Here is a 14,173-nt window from a genome sequence, read left to right as displayed (position 1 = left end):
TCTGAGCCTCATCTGTAGATTGGAGGTGAGAACAGCTCTTCTGCTGTGGGGATCAGAGCTATTCCGTAAACAGCAACTACTGGGACATGTTGTTAGATCATTATGTATCTCGAGGACTGTATGATTTGCCTTCTCTTATTTCATATTCTCCACCTGCAAACTTCTTTTTTACCTAATAGGACTTGAAAGACGTGGGTCGAAACCAATCATGTGACATTGCACTCTTGCCGGAGAACAGAGGGAAAAATCGATACAACAATATATTGCCCTGTGAGTTTTGTGTTGAAATGTGTCAAGCTGTCTTCCTCTAGCCATTTCTTCTCTTTTCTAGGAATAAAATGGGGCTAAAGAAATATGGTATAGCTGAATATGGAAGATCTGAGGCTCTGAATGCCTTTAAAAAGGAATGACTTGTATGTTATTGCACTTCCCTTCAGTGGGTAACAACCAGCTTGCAACCCGCTATGACACCTCTCATGCTGTTGACATGTCACCACGTGGTCCTACTGCACCTCCTTGGAAGCCTGGGAGCAGTAATGGGGTTAACAGCAAAGGCCAGTGTGGGTTTCCTTCAAGTCCTAAGTTAGGAGTTATTATATATTTTTTATTATCCTGACCCTAGCAGGTGAGGCAGTAGAAAATAGTTGTTCTGGATTGTATTTATTCCGGCTGTGAAAGGGAGCCAGCCACTCCATCGGGGAAAGGTATAGTGTTATGAAGGAAAGAGCAGAGGGGGCCTCAAAGAGCATTTGGCTTGTTTGTGTGTTTATGGGCCGCCTGAGCAACTTGGCAAATCAGTCACCCTGTCTGACCCTCATCTGCAAATGGAGATGAGAATACCTCCCTCTGGGTGTTTTGGGGGTCAGAGCTAATGCATATCAAATACCAAGCCTTCCATCAAACAGTAGAAAAAATCATCCTAAGATCCAGTGACTCTCAATCAACTTCCTTCCAGATGATGCCTCTCGAGTGAAGCTGTCCAATGTAGATGATGACCCGTGCTCAGACTACATCAATGCCAGCTACATCCCTGTAAGTGAACCATTAAGCCGTAGTGCCTGGGATGAAGCTTTGATGGGTGGCTACATTGCAGACACCTTTCCTCCCACATGCTCCCACACTGTTCCCAGGTCTGGAAGCACATAGGTCTGATTGCCATAAAACACAGGGGGTGCAATTCCATCACTGCTAGGGCCCATTTTTCACAATGGCTATAGTCACACAAGATGATAATGAGCTCAGGAGGCATTGTCAAGGCTAGTCTTCTCTCTGCAGCTCTCAGCAAAGATTAGAGCTCCCTAAAGAAGCTCCATGGCTCAGGCTACCCAGCTAGGGGAGCTGACTCAATGTTATTTGGATTTTTGAAAACCAAAGACAGAACTCAAAAGTTGTGTCAAACTATTGGGCTCAAATTCTGACTAGCATCTTGCCAACTTCCCACAGCACACTACAGTGGAAAAGACTTTAAGGTCAGATAGTTTCACATTTGAATTTCATCTCTGCCCCTTGCTGACTCTGTGACCTCGGGCAAGTTATGTCACCTCTTGGGGCCTCATTTTCTTTCCCCAAAAATGAGGAAAATAATATTTACCTCAAATAATTATTCATTCACTCAATAAACACTATGCAGTTAAGTAGCAACTATAAGTCAGATGCTGAGCTATGTACAGGGATAAGGTCAGGTGGAATCCTGACCATCAGAGAAGAGTCGGGACATCAGGAAATGACAAGGCGATGCCATGGGAAACAGGCTAGAGAAGTCTTCTCCACCATCAACGTACATCCACAGCATGTAGGGTCTTGTTAAAATGCAGACTCTGATTCGGCAGGGCTGGGTAGGACCTGGGATTCTGCATTTCTCACAAGCTCCCCAGGTCATCACCGGGCTGCTGGTCTCTGGGGAGCAAGAAGCTAGGGGTGGCCAGGGGAGCTTCTGGGAGGAGACCACCAGCCCGCAGAGCTGAAGATAAAGGCAGGCTCAGCAGAGCAGGCAACATGCTGAAACATGGAGGCTAAATAAGGACTAGCCAGCCGAGAGGCAGTGTTTGGGTGGGCGGGCGTGGGGGTGGCAGAGGTGACACAGTGCAGGGGCCCCGAGGAGAGGCAAGGAGAGAAGGAACTTCAGCTAGGAGCTGCAAGTAATTCTGTCTTCCTGGAGTGCAGAATAAGTGGATGAAAATATCCTAGCTCATAGAGTTGTGGTGAAGATTAAGTAAGATCTGTGGAAGTCCTGCCCCACAGTATATGGTAGATGCTCGATAAACAATGGTTTCCCTTCCCCTAACTTTCCCTTGTACGATGTCTCCAACCAGCGCTCGTATCAACTATCCAAAATGTCTAAAGCTCCCCTACATTGAATAGGGGAAGAGGCTGATCCAAGTCAGTCCCTCAGACAGTCCCTTCCTACACACACACACACACACACACACACACACACACACACACACACTGTCTAGATTATTGCCTGAGTCCTCCATTGCCTCTTAGAATAGACCCAGCCTAATAAATGGGAAGCAGGCTCCTAACAATAGTTCAGTGTTCCGGCCTTTGTCCTTCCTGTTCCCAAGCCTTGACACTTGTGTTAGTATCTTTTTCTCAAGTCAGGGATCTGGCAAAGACCTATATATCATGTAGCCTGCAGAGATAACCCTCTGTTTACAGTCCTGAGGAAGCCCATTGTTCCTGACTCTCCATGTTGTAAATTCATCACAGGGCAACAACTTCAGAAGAGAATACATTGCTACTCAGGGACCTCTTCCTGGCACCAAGGATGACTTCTGGAAAATGGCGTGGGAACAGAATGTTCACAACATCGTCATGGTGACCCAGTGTGTGGAGAAGGGCAGGGTGAGTAAACAGTCTCCCTGACTTCCGAACTTCGCTTACCGCCCCCAGGATGGAATTCTACCCCACCTCCGAGAGTTAAACTCCATAAAAGCGAAGGAGGGATCATGTGAGAACATTGTTAGTGAATTCAGCCACTCAGTTACAAGAGGCTTACCTGGGTGATACCCACTTCTGATGCTGGGTCTGAAGTTTCAGGCAAAGGTGTTTCCATTTGAAGACTGGGATCATCAGAAGTGCCCATGACACAGAAATATTAGGTGGCTCCTTGTCTGTTCCACCCTTCAGTGTATACCTTGCCAGAATCACTGGCTCTGCCCCTACTTTTAGGAAAGAAGAAGTAAACTTTAGGCTGCAGACACAAAGTAAAATAGTTATCGAGGGCGCCTGGGTGGATCAGTCCATTAAGTGTCCAACTCTTGGTTTTGGCTCGGGTCATGATCTCACAGTTTGTGGGTTGGAGCCATGTATTAGGTTCTGAGCTGACAGTGTGGAGCCTTCTTGAAAATCTCTCTCTCTCTCTCTCTCTCTCTCTCTCTCTCCCTCTCCCTTTGCCCCTACCCCCCCCCCATCAAAAATAAATAAGCTTTAAAAATAAAATAAAATAGTTATCTGGAAAAATTAAGCAAACCCTGTAATGCATTTATAAGCCTCTATTTTGTGTGGTTATTTTGAGGATGAAAAAAGAGATTGCATATAAAATACCCAGTATCTGTGATCAATAAATATGGGTTCATAATTCTCCCTCCTTTCTTCCTACATGTAAATTGAAGCTTAGCTAAATGTTCCGAATTTTCAAATATCACTTGGCACATGGCATTTGGTCTGGGTGAGGACAGTGATATCAAAATAGAAACAAAACAGGGCCAAGAAGACATTGGCTTCCTCTGCCCACCTAGAACTTTCTTGAGAAAGAACTATTGTAACATGTGGGTTATGGGCCAGTGGAATTGAAATGCAAAGGAAATCAACAGAAAGCTCAAGCCTTGGAACAGTGTGCCTGAAAGGTATGTGAACCCAAAGTCAGGGCTTCACTCCTTGGATAGTCTCCAAGGAGAGCTCCCTCCAAGTCTCTCCTTCCTTCGCAACTGCAGCCTGGTTTGAGCACTGGCCCTGAGCACACTGATGTAGAGCAGATGGTCAGATGCTCTAGCAGCTGACCCTAGATTCCAGCTCAGGAAGATGTTTTGAGGAGGAAACATCCAGGTTCATAGAGGAGTCACGTTTCCAGACTCACATATCTCTGTCTTCCTCTAGGTAAAGTGTGACCATTACTGGCCAGCAGACCAGGATTCCCTCTACTATGGGGACCTCATCCTGCAGATGCTCTCAGAGTCTGTGCTGCCTGAGTGGACCATCCGGGAATTTAGGATATGCAGCGTATGTTTGTCTGTTTGACTTAACCTAACAGCCCCTATTGGAAAGACACAGGACACCCATGAATCCCCTTTTTGCCGCTTCCTCCCCCATAGTTTCAGCTCATGGGAGTTGCTGAGTGGCATCAGATGTCAGACTTGTATGTTTGCCTTGGGTCCTTCCTCTTTTTTTTTTTTTTTTTTTTTTTTGGTGGTGGTGGGGGGTGTCCTTCCTCTTATCATCCCCTCTGCCTTCCAGGAGGAACAGCTCGATGCACACAGACTCATCCGCCACTTTCACTACACAGTGTGGCCAGACCACGGGGTCCCAGAAACCACCCAGTCCCTGATCCAGTTCGTGAGAACCGTCAGGGATTACATCAGCAGAAGCCCCGGTGCCGGGCCCACCGTGGTGCACTGCAGGTACCGACGGGGAGTGGAGCGTCCGTCTGGGCCAACCGGCCTGCTCAGGCTGAGAGCACATTATTGTGCTCTCTCCTGTCTTCTTTCTCCCTTTCTTCACCTTCCACCTGTCTCTCACCCTCACTCTCCATCCCTTTCTCTCTCCCTCTTGCTCTTTTTGCTGCTGTACAAAATGCAAAGTCCCTATGTGACTTCCAGGCCCGCCATAAGTGGGTCCGTCTCACTTCCCAACCCAAATTCCTGGAAACCTCCCTCCCACGCTCTCCACAAACCTGCCTATTCTCGCCTCTTGCCATCCTTACTCTTTGGAATGGCCAAATCTCTCTGCTCCGCTTGTATAAACCCTGAGCACCCTTCCAGATCCCTGCTCCAGACCTCCCTGCAGGTCAAGTAGCACTTGCCATCTGGAGCACCCAGTTTTGCTCTTAAATCTCTGTTCTGTCTTGACTTCTCTTTGCTTTGGACTGCATACCCATATAACCAGCCTAACAAGCAATGCCTCACTCTTCGTCTCTGGGGAGCCTGATGCTTAGCTAGTTAATGTTTGCAGCAACACTTTGATAGCCCTGACCGAATGGCACTAAGAAATAAAGAGCAGGGAATTGCTACAGTAAGAGAAATGTCAGATGCCCTCGTTTCCTCGCAGTTAGCCCAGCACCCTAGGAGCCTGGCTTTTATGTGTCATTGGAACCCTGATGCTTTTAATGGGAATGTGAAGCACTCAGGAGCTTCCTGCTTTCTGAAGAATGGCTGGCATTTCTGCCGGGACCACTTGAGAACCGTTATTCTTTATCTTACAAATCTGTGCATCAGAAACCTCCCGTTACACAGTCACTTTGGGAAGCAATTCAGCAATCCCTACTGAAGCTAGGGATTCTAGCTTCCCAATGACCCATCAGTTCTGCTTCTAGATATCAACCCTAGAGAAGTCCCCATGCACGTGCACAAGGAGGCTCACTGCAACACAATGTTTAAAGGAGAATAACTAAAAATGATCTCATTGCCTGTCAGTAGGGAATAGATTAGCAGGGGATAGGTTGGCAGTGGTTTATGAACTCTGTGGAGTAGTTAAAAGAAAGTGGATCTTGGGGCGCCTAGGTGGCTCAGTCAGTCAAGAGTCCGACTCTTGATTTCAGCTCAGATCATGATCTCACAGTTTGTGAGTTAGAGCCCTGAGTCCGGTTCTCTGCTGTCAGTGCAGAGCCTGCTTCAGATCCTCTGTCTCCCTCTCGCTCTGCTCCTCCCCTGCTGGTTCTCTCTCTCTCTCTCTCAAAAATAATAAATAAGTAAAAACTTAAATAAGAACCAAATTAAAAAAAAAAAGAAAGTGGATCTGCATGTAACAACATGGATAAATCTCAGAACACAATACTGAGTAAAAAGAAAGTTGGCAGAAGGATACATAAAACATGTTACCATTTTGGTCAATTTTTGGAACATAAAAAATGAGTATATGGTTCATGGTTTTACATGTATGCAGGAAAAGTATAAAACATCCATGGAAACGCACACTAAGTGTAGAGAAGCACTTATCCCTGGTGGGGCGGGGGAGGTAGAGGAAGGAAGGGAAAAGAGATGAAAAGCTGGAACTTTTCTCAGAGGGAAAGAAGGATTCCCATATTCTCTCATAACCTGGAAGGGAAAAGAAAGATGGGCCTAGAGTCTCTGGGGATGCAGTCCTGAAAGGCTAATTTAAGAAAAAAGGCTCAGTCTTCCTTCACTCTCTCTCCTAGTGCCGGTGTGGGTAGGACTGGAACCTTTATCGCATTGGACAGAATCCTCCAGCAATTAGACTCCAAAGACTCTGTGGACATTTATGGAGCGGTGCACGACCTAAGACTTCACAGGGTTCACATGGTCCAGACCGAGGTAAGAGTTACAGGCTGAAGGACACAGATCACCTTCCCTTCCTCTTTCCCCTAAAATGTCCAAGGCTTTAATCTGACAAGGGCAAATGACTGTGACTCATTAGGAAGAGAAAGAGTACTGAATATAGGTGTTCTGTCAGACTCGTCATTGTAAACATATTTCAGTGACCTTGAGGCTGATGTATGTCCTTTTCTTTACTGCACCGGTTGCCCATCTTCTGTAGGTGGGTGGGAAGCACTGTTTTAAATCAATGCATTGTACGTGGGTGTACATGGGGGAAAGGCCAGGCCAGTCTTGAAGGTTATTTCCAGATAGGCTGGCTAGTGAGTACCAGAACTTCCATTAAGAAAAAAGAAACAGACTACAGTCTCTTCTCTCCTCCAGCCCACCCCAGCCCACCTCTAAAGACCCCAAAGGACTGCATGCACATTGATTACAAAGGATAAATGCTTCCATTTGTGCTGTCCTTTGACATTTGTAGGGCATTTTTGAACATGTTATCTCATTAAATTTTCACAAAAAAACAGACAAGAGAAGTATCATTTCCCATTTCCAGGCTAGAATGAGATTCAGAGGCTAAAGGGCTTTGCACAGCTATGAAGTGGCCAAGCTGGGACTCAAACCCATTCAAGAGAGTCCCAGGCCCTTAGCCCCACAGCCTCAGGGTCAGATCTGTGCTCACACACAGACCAAGCTTGTTATCCCCCCTGTATCATTGCCTTATAAGACTCAAGTTCTCTTACCCTTGTGTTTCCCAAGCAACTCTGCAAAATCCTCTCTTTCTCTCTCTCCCTCTCTCCCTCTCTCTCTCTCCATATATATATATATATATATATATATATATATACACACACACACACACACACACACACACACATATATATATATACACACACACACACATATATATATACACACACATGTATATATATATATATATATATATATATATATATATATATATTCGCATTGTTGGAAAGATACAAAGCCCTACATGCCCCTCTTGCAGTTATAGTACACAGGAAAACTGTGGAGGCAGCCGTGCTCCACAAAACAGGAACATCCTGCAGCAAAGGCTCCCCTTGAGTTTTGTTGAACCCACTATTCCCAACCACCTTGATGGCTGGATTCTTTTCTTGTGCAGCACATATTAATATCCTGCAGATCTCTCATGCTGTAACACATTTGGAAAAATACTAGCATCCTTGCTTCCCATAGGCAGTGGCCACACCTGGGACCCTCCGTCACCACCACTGTCCTGGGCTGGGAGTACTTTCATTGTAACAATTATTACACTATATTTTTAATATTTTATTGTGGAATTTTTAAAATTCATATATCTAGGGAAAATAGCATAGTGAATTTCCATGCACGTGAACTCCAGCTTCTACAATTGTCAGCATTCTATGCTCTTTTTTCATCTACATCCTGCACACACTATCCCCCACCCCATAACCTTATTTTTAAAGGAAATCCTACTTATCACACGATTTCATCCTTAAATAAAGTAGATGCAGATACTTTACAGATAAGGACTCTTTTTAAAATTGTGACCAGAATACAATTATTACACCTAACAATTTTAACCATAATCCCTTAGTATCATCTAACATCCAGTTAGAGTTCAAATATCCCTAATTATCTCAAAAATTACTTTCCACACTTAGTTTGCATAAGAATCCAAACAGAGTCCACATACTGCCTTTGGTCGAAGTTCTCTTTTAAATTTCTTTTAAATCTATAATTACCCTCCCTTGTTTTCCAAGCCATTTATTTGTTAAAGACACCAGCTTAATTTGTTCACAGATTTTTCCCACATTCTGGATTTGACTGCTTTTTCATGCTGGTAATATATTCCTCTCTTCCCTGTAATTTTTGTCAGCAGGTCATTGGATCTAGAGGTTCCATTAAATTCAGGTTTCTTTTTACCACCCCAATGCTTTACAGGTGGTGCCAAGTACTGCCTGTTGCATCGCATCAGGACACCCTTCCCGTCTGGAGACTCTTTTGATGAAATTGACAATGACCATCCATTATAACATTTCCCATGAGCCTTTCACTTAAACAGTTTTAGCAACTGTTGGCGACCTGAACATAGCTGTCTAGCTCTGTTATTTCATTAAGGCTTGCAGAATTATACCACACCATATCATAACTGCCATCCTTCATCTTTCTCCATAAGACTACCAGTCCCAAAGACTGTAGGAATTCGTTTTCCTTCTCTCAAAATGCAATTTTTTTCTTTTTTTGCCTGCTAAATGAATGAACTGATATCCTACAACTATGTTGCTAAAAAGTCAGGATCAGTGTTTCATTATTTATTGTCATTTCTACAAACTCAACCCATATTTAATTTATAATCTGGGGATTAAGAATGCTTACTACATTGTAAGTAGTCTTGAGGCGTGTGTGTGTGTGTGTGTGTGTGTGTGTGTGTGTGTGAGAGAGAGAGAGAGAGAGAGAGAGAGAGAGAGAGTGTTCAGGCTCCTTAATTATTGTCAGAGGCTTCTTGGGTCATGTGTCACTTGCATACTCCTGCCCCAAACTCTGGAGATGCACCGTGGCAAAGAGCAACCACTCCTATTGTAAATATCACTGGCAGACTTCCGGGGCAGAGTAAGCCCATGTGCCATAACTCTTCCTCCTTCTTGGACATAACTCCTTCTTTCCCCTCTTCCCTCCTCCTTCTCCTCCTAACTTCTGAGGATTCTATAGCTCTTGTTCCTTAGCTTGCCCTTTCAGTGGTTGGATTCCCCACAGATCTGTCCCTAAGGTGTTGTTCTTCCTTCTCTGGATCTTCATTCTTTGTGATGTCCCATGGCTTGAAGAACCATGTACGAGCTTGTGTTTTCAAGTCTCATTCTCCTTTTCCAGCAACGACCTAAGTACCTGCCTACCATACAGTTCCACCGGGAAGCTTTACAGTCATCTCAAATTTAAAAACTCAAAACTGAACCATTATTTGTCTTTAAACAAGCAAAGAAAGCGCTCCTCCCCCTCTTGCTCATTTCAGTTTCGGGTGACGGTGTTGCTATCCATCTTGCCTTCCACCTGTTTGCCCAAGCTAGGATTCTGACTTCTTTTCCACAGTTCTCACATTCAAGCAGTCACGGAGTCCTGTCAGTAGCACCTAACATCTTTCTCTTCCTTCTAGTCTCCCACCCAGCTGCCACTGTCCTTGCTCAGCCATTTATCAGCTCTCCTGGTAATCTCCTAGTGTTATCTCCTACCACCAGCCTCTGCCCTAACAGCTCTTTGTCACCACTGCCACCAACACAGTACTTTTGCTAGCTATGTCAGCTACTGCATAAAAATCTTGGCAAGCTCTCCATTGCTTTCAAATGAAGTGCATTTGTCCTTGTCTACAGGCTTCTTCATAACTGGGCTCTACTTACTTCTCCTGTTTCATACCACGGCATAACCCATTGTTTTAGGGTCTGCCAAAATTCAGGAAGGCTTCCCTTCCTGGGTCAGAATCAACTCTGATTCTTTTGATTATAATGAAATAAACATTATAGTAAGAGAAATTTTCTCTCTCTCTTCTTTTCTTCCCACTGTCAGATGAAATCCCAAACAATATTCAGATAATATCTGTCTTGTTTTAACTCCTTGCCCACAGTGGGCTTTTTCTAGTCTCAGAAGCCCTGGCCTCGGCACTGGTATGGCTCACTCAGTACCAGGAGTGAGTGCAGAAGGGTGTGAACCACAGCTGAGCCAAGGGAAGCAAAGAAGGAAAGGCTTTCAGACCCCTTTTATTACTTTTCTGGGTTCTTGGGGATAGGCAACTTTAATTTTATTTCACCTTATTTGGGATACAAAGGGATTGCAGGTCTTCACAGATTTTAATAAATAGATCAAAGAGAAGGATTTCTAAACAAAGAGGAATCAAACAGGAGATTTTCAGATGTGTCCCTTCTTCTTTAGCCTGGGGAAATTTGCAGCCTGACTCCCAGAGAGACACTCAGATGAAGCAATAACTTGTTAAAGAACGATAGGTGATAGGTACAGTCTGTTAAACTCATCTGCTTCCCCTAAGGAGGAAATAGTGGGATGTTGTAGGAATAAGCATCTCAGTGCCCATTTGGGGGATTGTCCTTGAGGTTTCCCATGACCCATGCACCCTACATTTTAGCTACCCTAGACTGCTCACAGCTTCCAGAATACATGTGTGCACTGTCATATTATTTATGACACTTGGAAGGCCCTACTTATTTGCTCAAATTTTTACCTTTCCCTTAGGTTGATACTTCTCTCCCCCAAAAGTGAACCTGAGGGTTTCTTCTTATGTGTGAAGTGTCACACACAATTCTATCTCACATTTATAACCTTATAGGTATTTGTTCACATATCTGCCCTTCTGCTAAACTGCGAATTCAGGGACCGTGAAAGGCTATTATTCTATAAATACTATCTAGTACTACAACTGTTGGTGAAATTGAATGGAATCGAGGCTTCATAAGTTAGCTAGGCAGAGCCAAAAATTATCTTTTAAGATCCAAGGTTCATATATTAAACTGTATTTTTCCATTAAGAATAAAGTGGGAAGCACATTAACAGTCTGAAGGTTTTAGTGGTAATCATTTTCAAAAGGACGTTCCATTGGGAAAAGAATTTATATTTAAGGCAAGGCAAATTAATGAATATTAACTGGTTTCAAAGCCCATAGTGGGTCATTGTTGAAGAATTTATTAGTAAGGCATACCATAGATGTAATAGAACTCATTCACAGCTGAATTTTAAGGTCCCAAAGTAATTTAATATCCCAGTACAATTGAAAGTATGAATCATGGTTTGGTTGGGAAGAAACAGGAAATGTCAATCTATAATTTGGTAGATTGTCTTAATGATGGCAAAAAGAAACTGCCTATACTAACAATGATTTTCAGGACAGCTCCCTCCTCAAATTTTCAAGATCAACGTGGCATAAAATACTCATAACAAATAAATAGGGTTTCTGAGCATTCTAGCGTCCTCTCCCTCTGAGGAGTTGCTATGTCATTAAGGGAGCCCAAGGTCAAGCACAGAGGTTACACGGACATTTCCTTGCTAGACAGCTCTGTAGGTAGTGAGGAAGGAAGCCCAATGCACATGTTTAGCTGCCTGTGTCTAAGCCTGTGTGTTCAGTGGAGGTTTTGTATGTCTTTAGGGTCACCAAAACACTGACTCTTCTATCTTTGTTTCTATTTCAAAAGTAGTTACCAGAGAGTTGACAGAGGTGAGTCTGTTCTCACCGTGTAAACCTTTGAAGTTCTCTGTCATCAGCCAACATCTTCAAGATTCTTCCTTGTGCCAGCTGAGATGCTGAGAGAACCGAGATAGATAAGACCCTGACCTTGCCGTCAAAGCACTGATGGTCCAGTGGGGTCTATTGTATACACCTACCTTCTTTTTCTCACTGTCCTCCCTAAAGAAAGAGAACAAAAGAGTATACAGTGAAGTGATTTTCTCATTGAATAATGCAATGAAATTAAGGGTGCCCGGGTGGCTCAGTCAGCTGAGTGCCCGACTTCAGCTCAGGTCATGATCTCATGGCTCATGAGTTCAAGCCCCACATCAGGCTCACTGCTGTCAGCCGGTCAGCACAGAGACAGCTTCAGGTCCTCTGTCCCCCTCTCTCTGCCCCTCCCTTACTTGTGCTCTCCCAAAATAAATAAAGATTTGAAAAAAAATAATACAGTGAAATTAGAAGTCACTTAAGAAAACTGCTATAGTGAAAAGAACATGAATATGAGCCCTAGGATCAAATTCTAAAGTCCCATTTCTTGGCCGTGTAAGAAGTTACTTAACTTCTCTGAGTCTCCTTTCTTATGGATGCTTATATCTACTTCATGAGGTTGTCAAAATAATCAAATGAAGTAATTTATATAAAATGCAGAGCACAGTGTTTAGCATTCAGTCAACTATTTAATGTTTGTAGAGGACCAACTATGTGCCAGACATAATCCCAGGCACTCATAGAATATAGTCTGTAAATATGCATGCACATAAAAAGAGAATGAATAAACACCACCGTCTCTCCTCATTACCATTATTCTCTTTTTAGTGCTAATAGAAAGCAGTCACTCTTCTATGCAGTAGAGACTGTTAGTGAAATGATCAAGAAATTTTTGCTAACCATATAGAATCCCATCACTCTCGATGCTTTATGAGAGTCTCTGGTCTTTCTTTTGCTTCAGAACTTGCCTTCCTCTGACACATTTTCTACTTTTTCATAGTGTCAGTACTTATACCTACATCAGTGCATAAGAGATGTCCTCAGAGCAAGGAAGCTACGGAGTGAACAAGAAAACCCCTTGTTTCCAATCTACGAAAATGTGAATCCCGAGTATCACAGAGGTAGGACCTTACTTCATTAACTTACAAGTTCACCTATCAAGATATGATGCCTCTGGACACCATTAATAACCAAAAGCTCTTCCAAAGTGCACCAGCCCTTTCTCCTTCCACCCAAAGACCCTTAGCGAGTAGCAACAGGGAGGAGAGGCAGAGTGGGGAGGAGACTCCCACCACTGAGCACCAGCTGCATGGGGTATCTCTTCCTATCTGGCCTTGGATGCCCTCTCTTAAGGATTCTGCTTAACATTTCTTTTCTAAGCAGTAAGGCTCTTTGCTGGGGAAGATGCTTTGAAATCACAACTGAGGGTTCAGATCAAAAGTCCCTTTGAAGAAGAATTTGGCCATATGTGTCAAAGTCCTTAATATGTTCTCGTCTTGTCACCTAGTACTGAAAAAGTCTTATGCATGACAATTTTTGTAGCTAAAAGTTTAAGTGAAAAAAAAAACCCAAATGTTTTACAATGGAGAACTAAGTACACCATGGTGCACTTAATAGAATACAATGCAGTCATTAAAAATGATATCTTGGAGGTTATTATAATAACATGGATATTATTATAAATATGTTGAGTTAAAAAAGAAAAGCAGAATGCAAAACAAACAAAAACAACACATGGGAAGTGGGGGAGAAAAGACTGATAAGAAATATACCACAATAGTAGACAAATTTCTCACAGCAATAAAATACAATTTTTCTTCCGTTTCATGTACATTTTCTAGAATAAGCATGTAACGATTTTTTAAACAAAAATTTTAGTGAAAGAATATATAAACTTTATAAGGCACTGCTTAGGTCAGACACTAATTACTTGATATCATTTAGACCTAATGTATCACAGAGGCTAATTTGAAGTTACACTGTATTAGTTATCTATTACTGCCTAACAAATTACCCTAAAATTTAGCAGTTTAATTCAACATTTATTATCTAACAGTTTCTGTAGATCAGGAATTTGGGAGGAGCTTAGCTGGGTAGTTTTGGCCCAGGGTCATTCATGATGCTGTAGTCAAGCTGGTGGCCAGGGGCTGCAGTCATCTGAAGACTCAACTGGGGCTGGAGGATCCATTTCAAGATGGTGCACTCACACGGCTATTAGTATAGGTCTCAGTTCCTTGCCACATGGACCCATGTCCATCTATAAATCAGATCATTCTTTAAGCATTATTTCAGTTATTTCATCTCCATTTCTAACTGATCCTCAATTTTCGTAAGTTCTCTGCACCCCTTGTACCCACCCACCTAGCCACTATGTTAAATAGTTAATAATCTGTGAAGCACAAAAACATAAGAGAGCTGCTATTTAAAGGAGTCCTTTGTCAATCAGATAATACTCTTATATTATAAA

General features: G+C 43.1%; 1 protein-coding gene across 4 annotated transcripts in view; it reads left to right on the top strand.

The window, feature by feature from the left end:
• Positions 1-14,173, top strand: part of PTPRB (protein tyrosine phosphatase receptor type B) — a 118,471-nt gene that overhangs the window by 98,234 nt on the left and 6,064 nt on the right. For 3 of the 4 annotated variants that reach the window (XM_003989041.5, XM_019835220.3, XM_006933891.5), the window contains 7 exons: positions 180-270; positions 956-1,032; positions 2,713-2,847; positions 4,102-4,224; positions 4,459-4,622; positions 6,356-6,491; positions 12,707-12,827. In XM_003989041.5, the coding sequence (XP_003989090.2) occupies positions 180-270; positions 956-1,032; positions 2,713-2,847; positions 4,102-4,224; positions 4,459-4,622; positions 6,356-6,491; positions 12,707-12,827 (847 nt within the window). The remainder of the gene's footprint in view (positions 1-179; positions 271-955; positions 1,033-2,712; positions 2,848-4,101; positions 4,225-4,458; positions 4,623-6,355; positions 6,492-12,706; positions 12,828-14,173) is intronic. The other variant, XM_006933890.4, reaches the window with a different exon arrangement.

This window comes from Felis catus, chromosome B4 (assembly GCF_018350175.1).
Source record: "Felis catus isolate Fca126 chromosome B4, F.catus_Fca126_mat1.0, whole genome shotgun sequence".
Lineage (NCBI taxonomy): Eukaryota > Metazoa > Chordata > Mammalia > Carnivora > Felidae > Felis > Felis catus.
The sequence above is the reverse complement of the archived record's forward strand: the minus strand, read 5'-3'. Positions and strand labels throughout refer to the sequence as shown.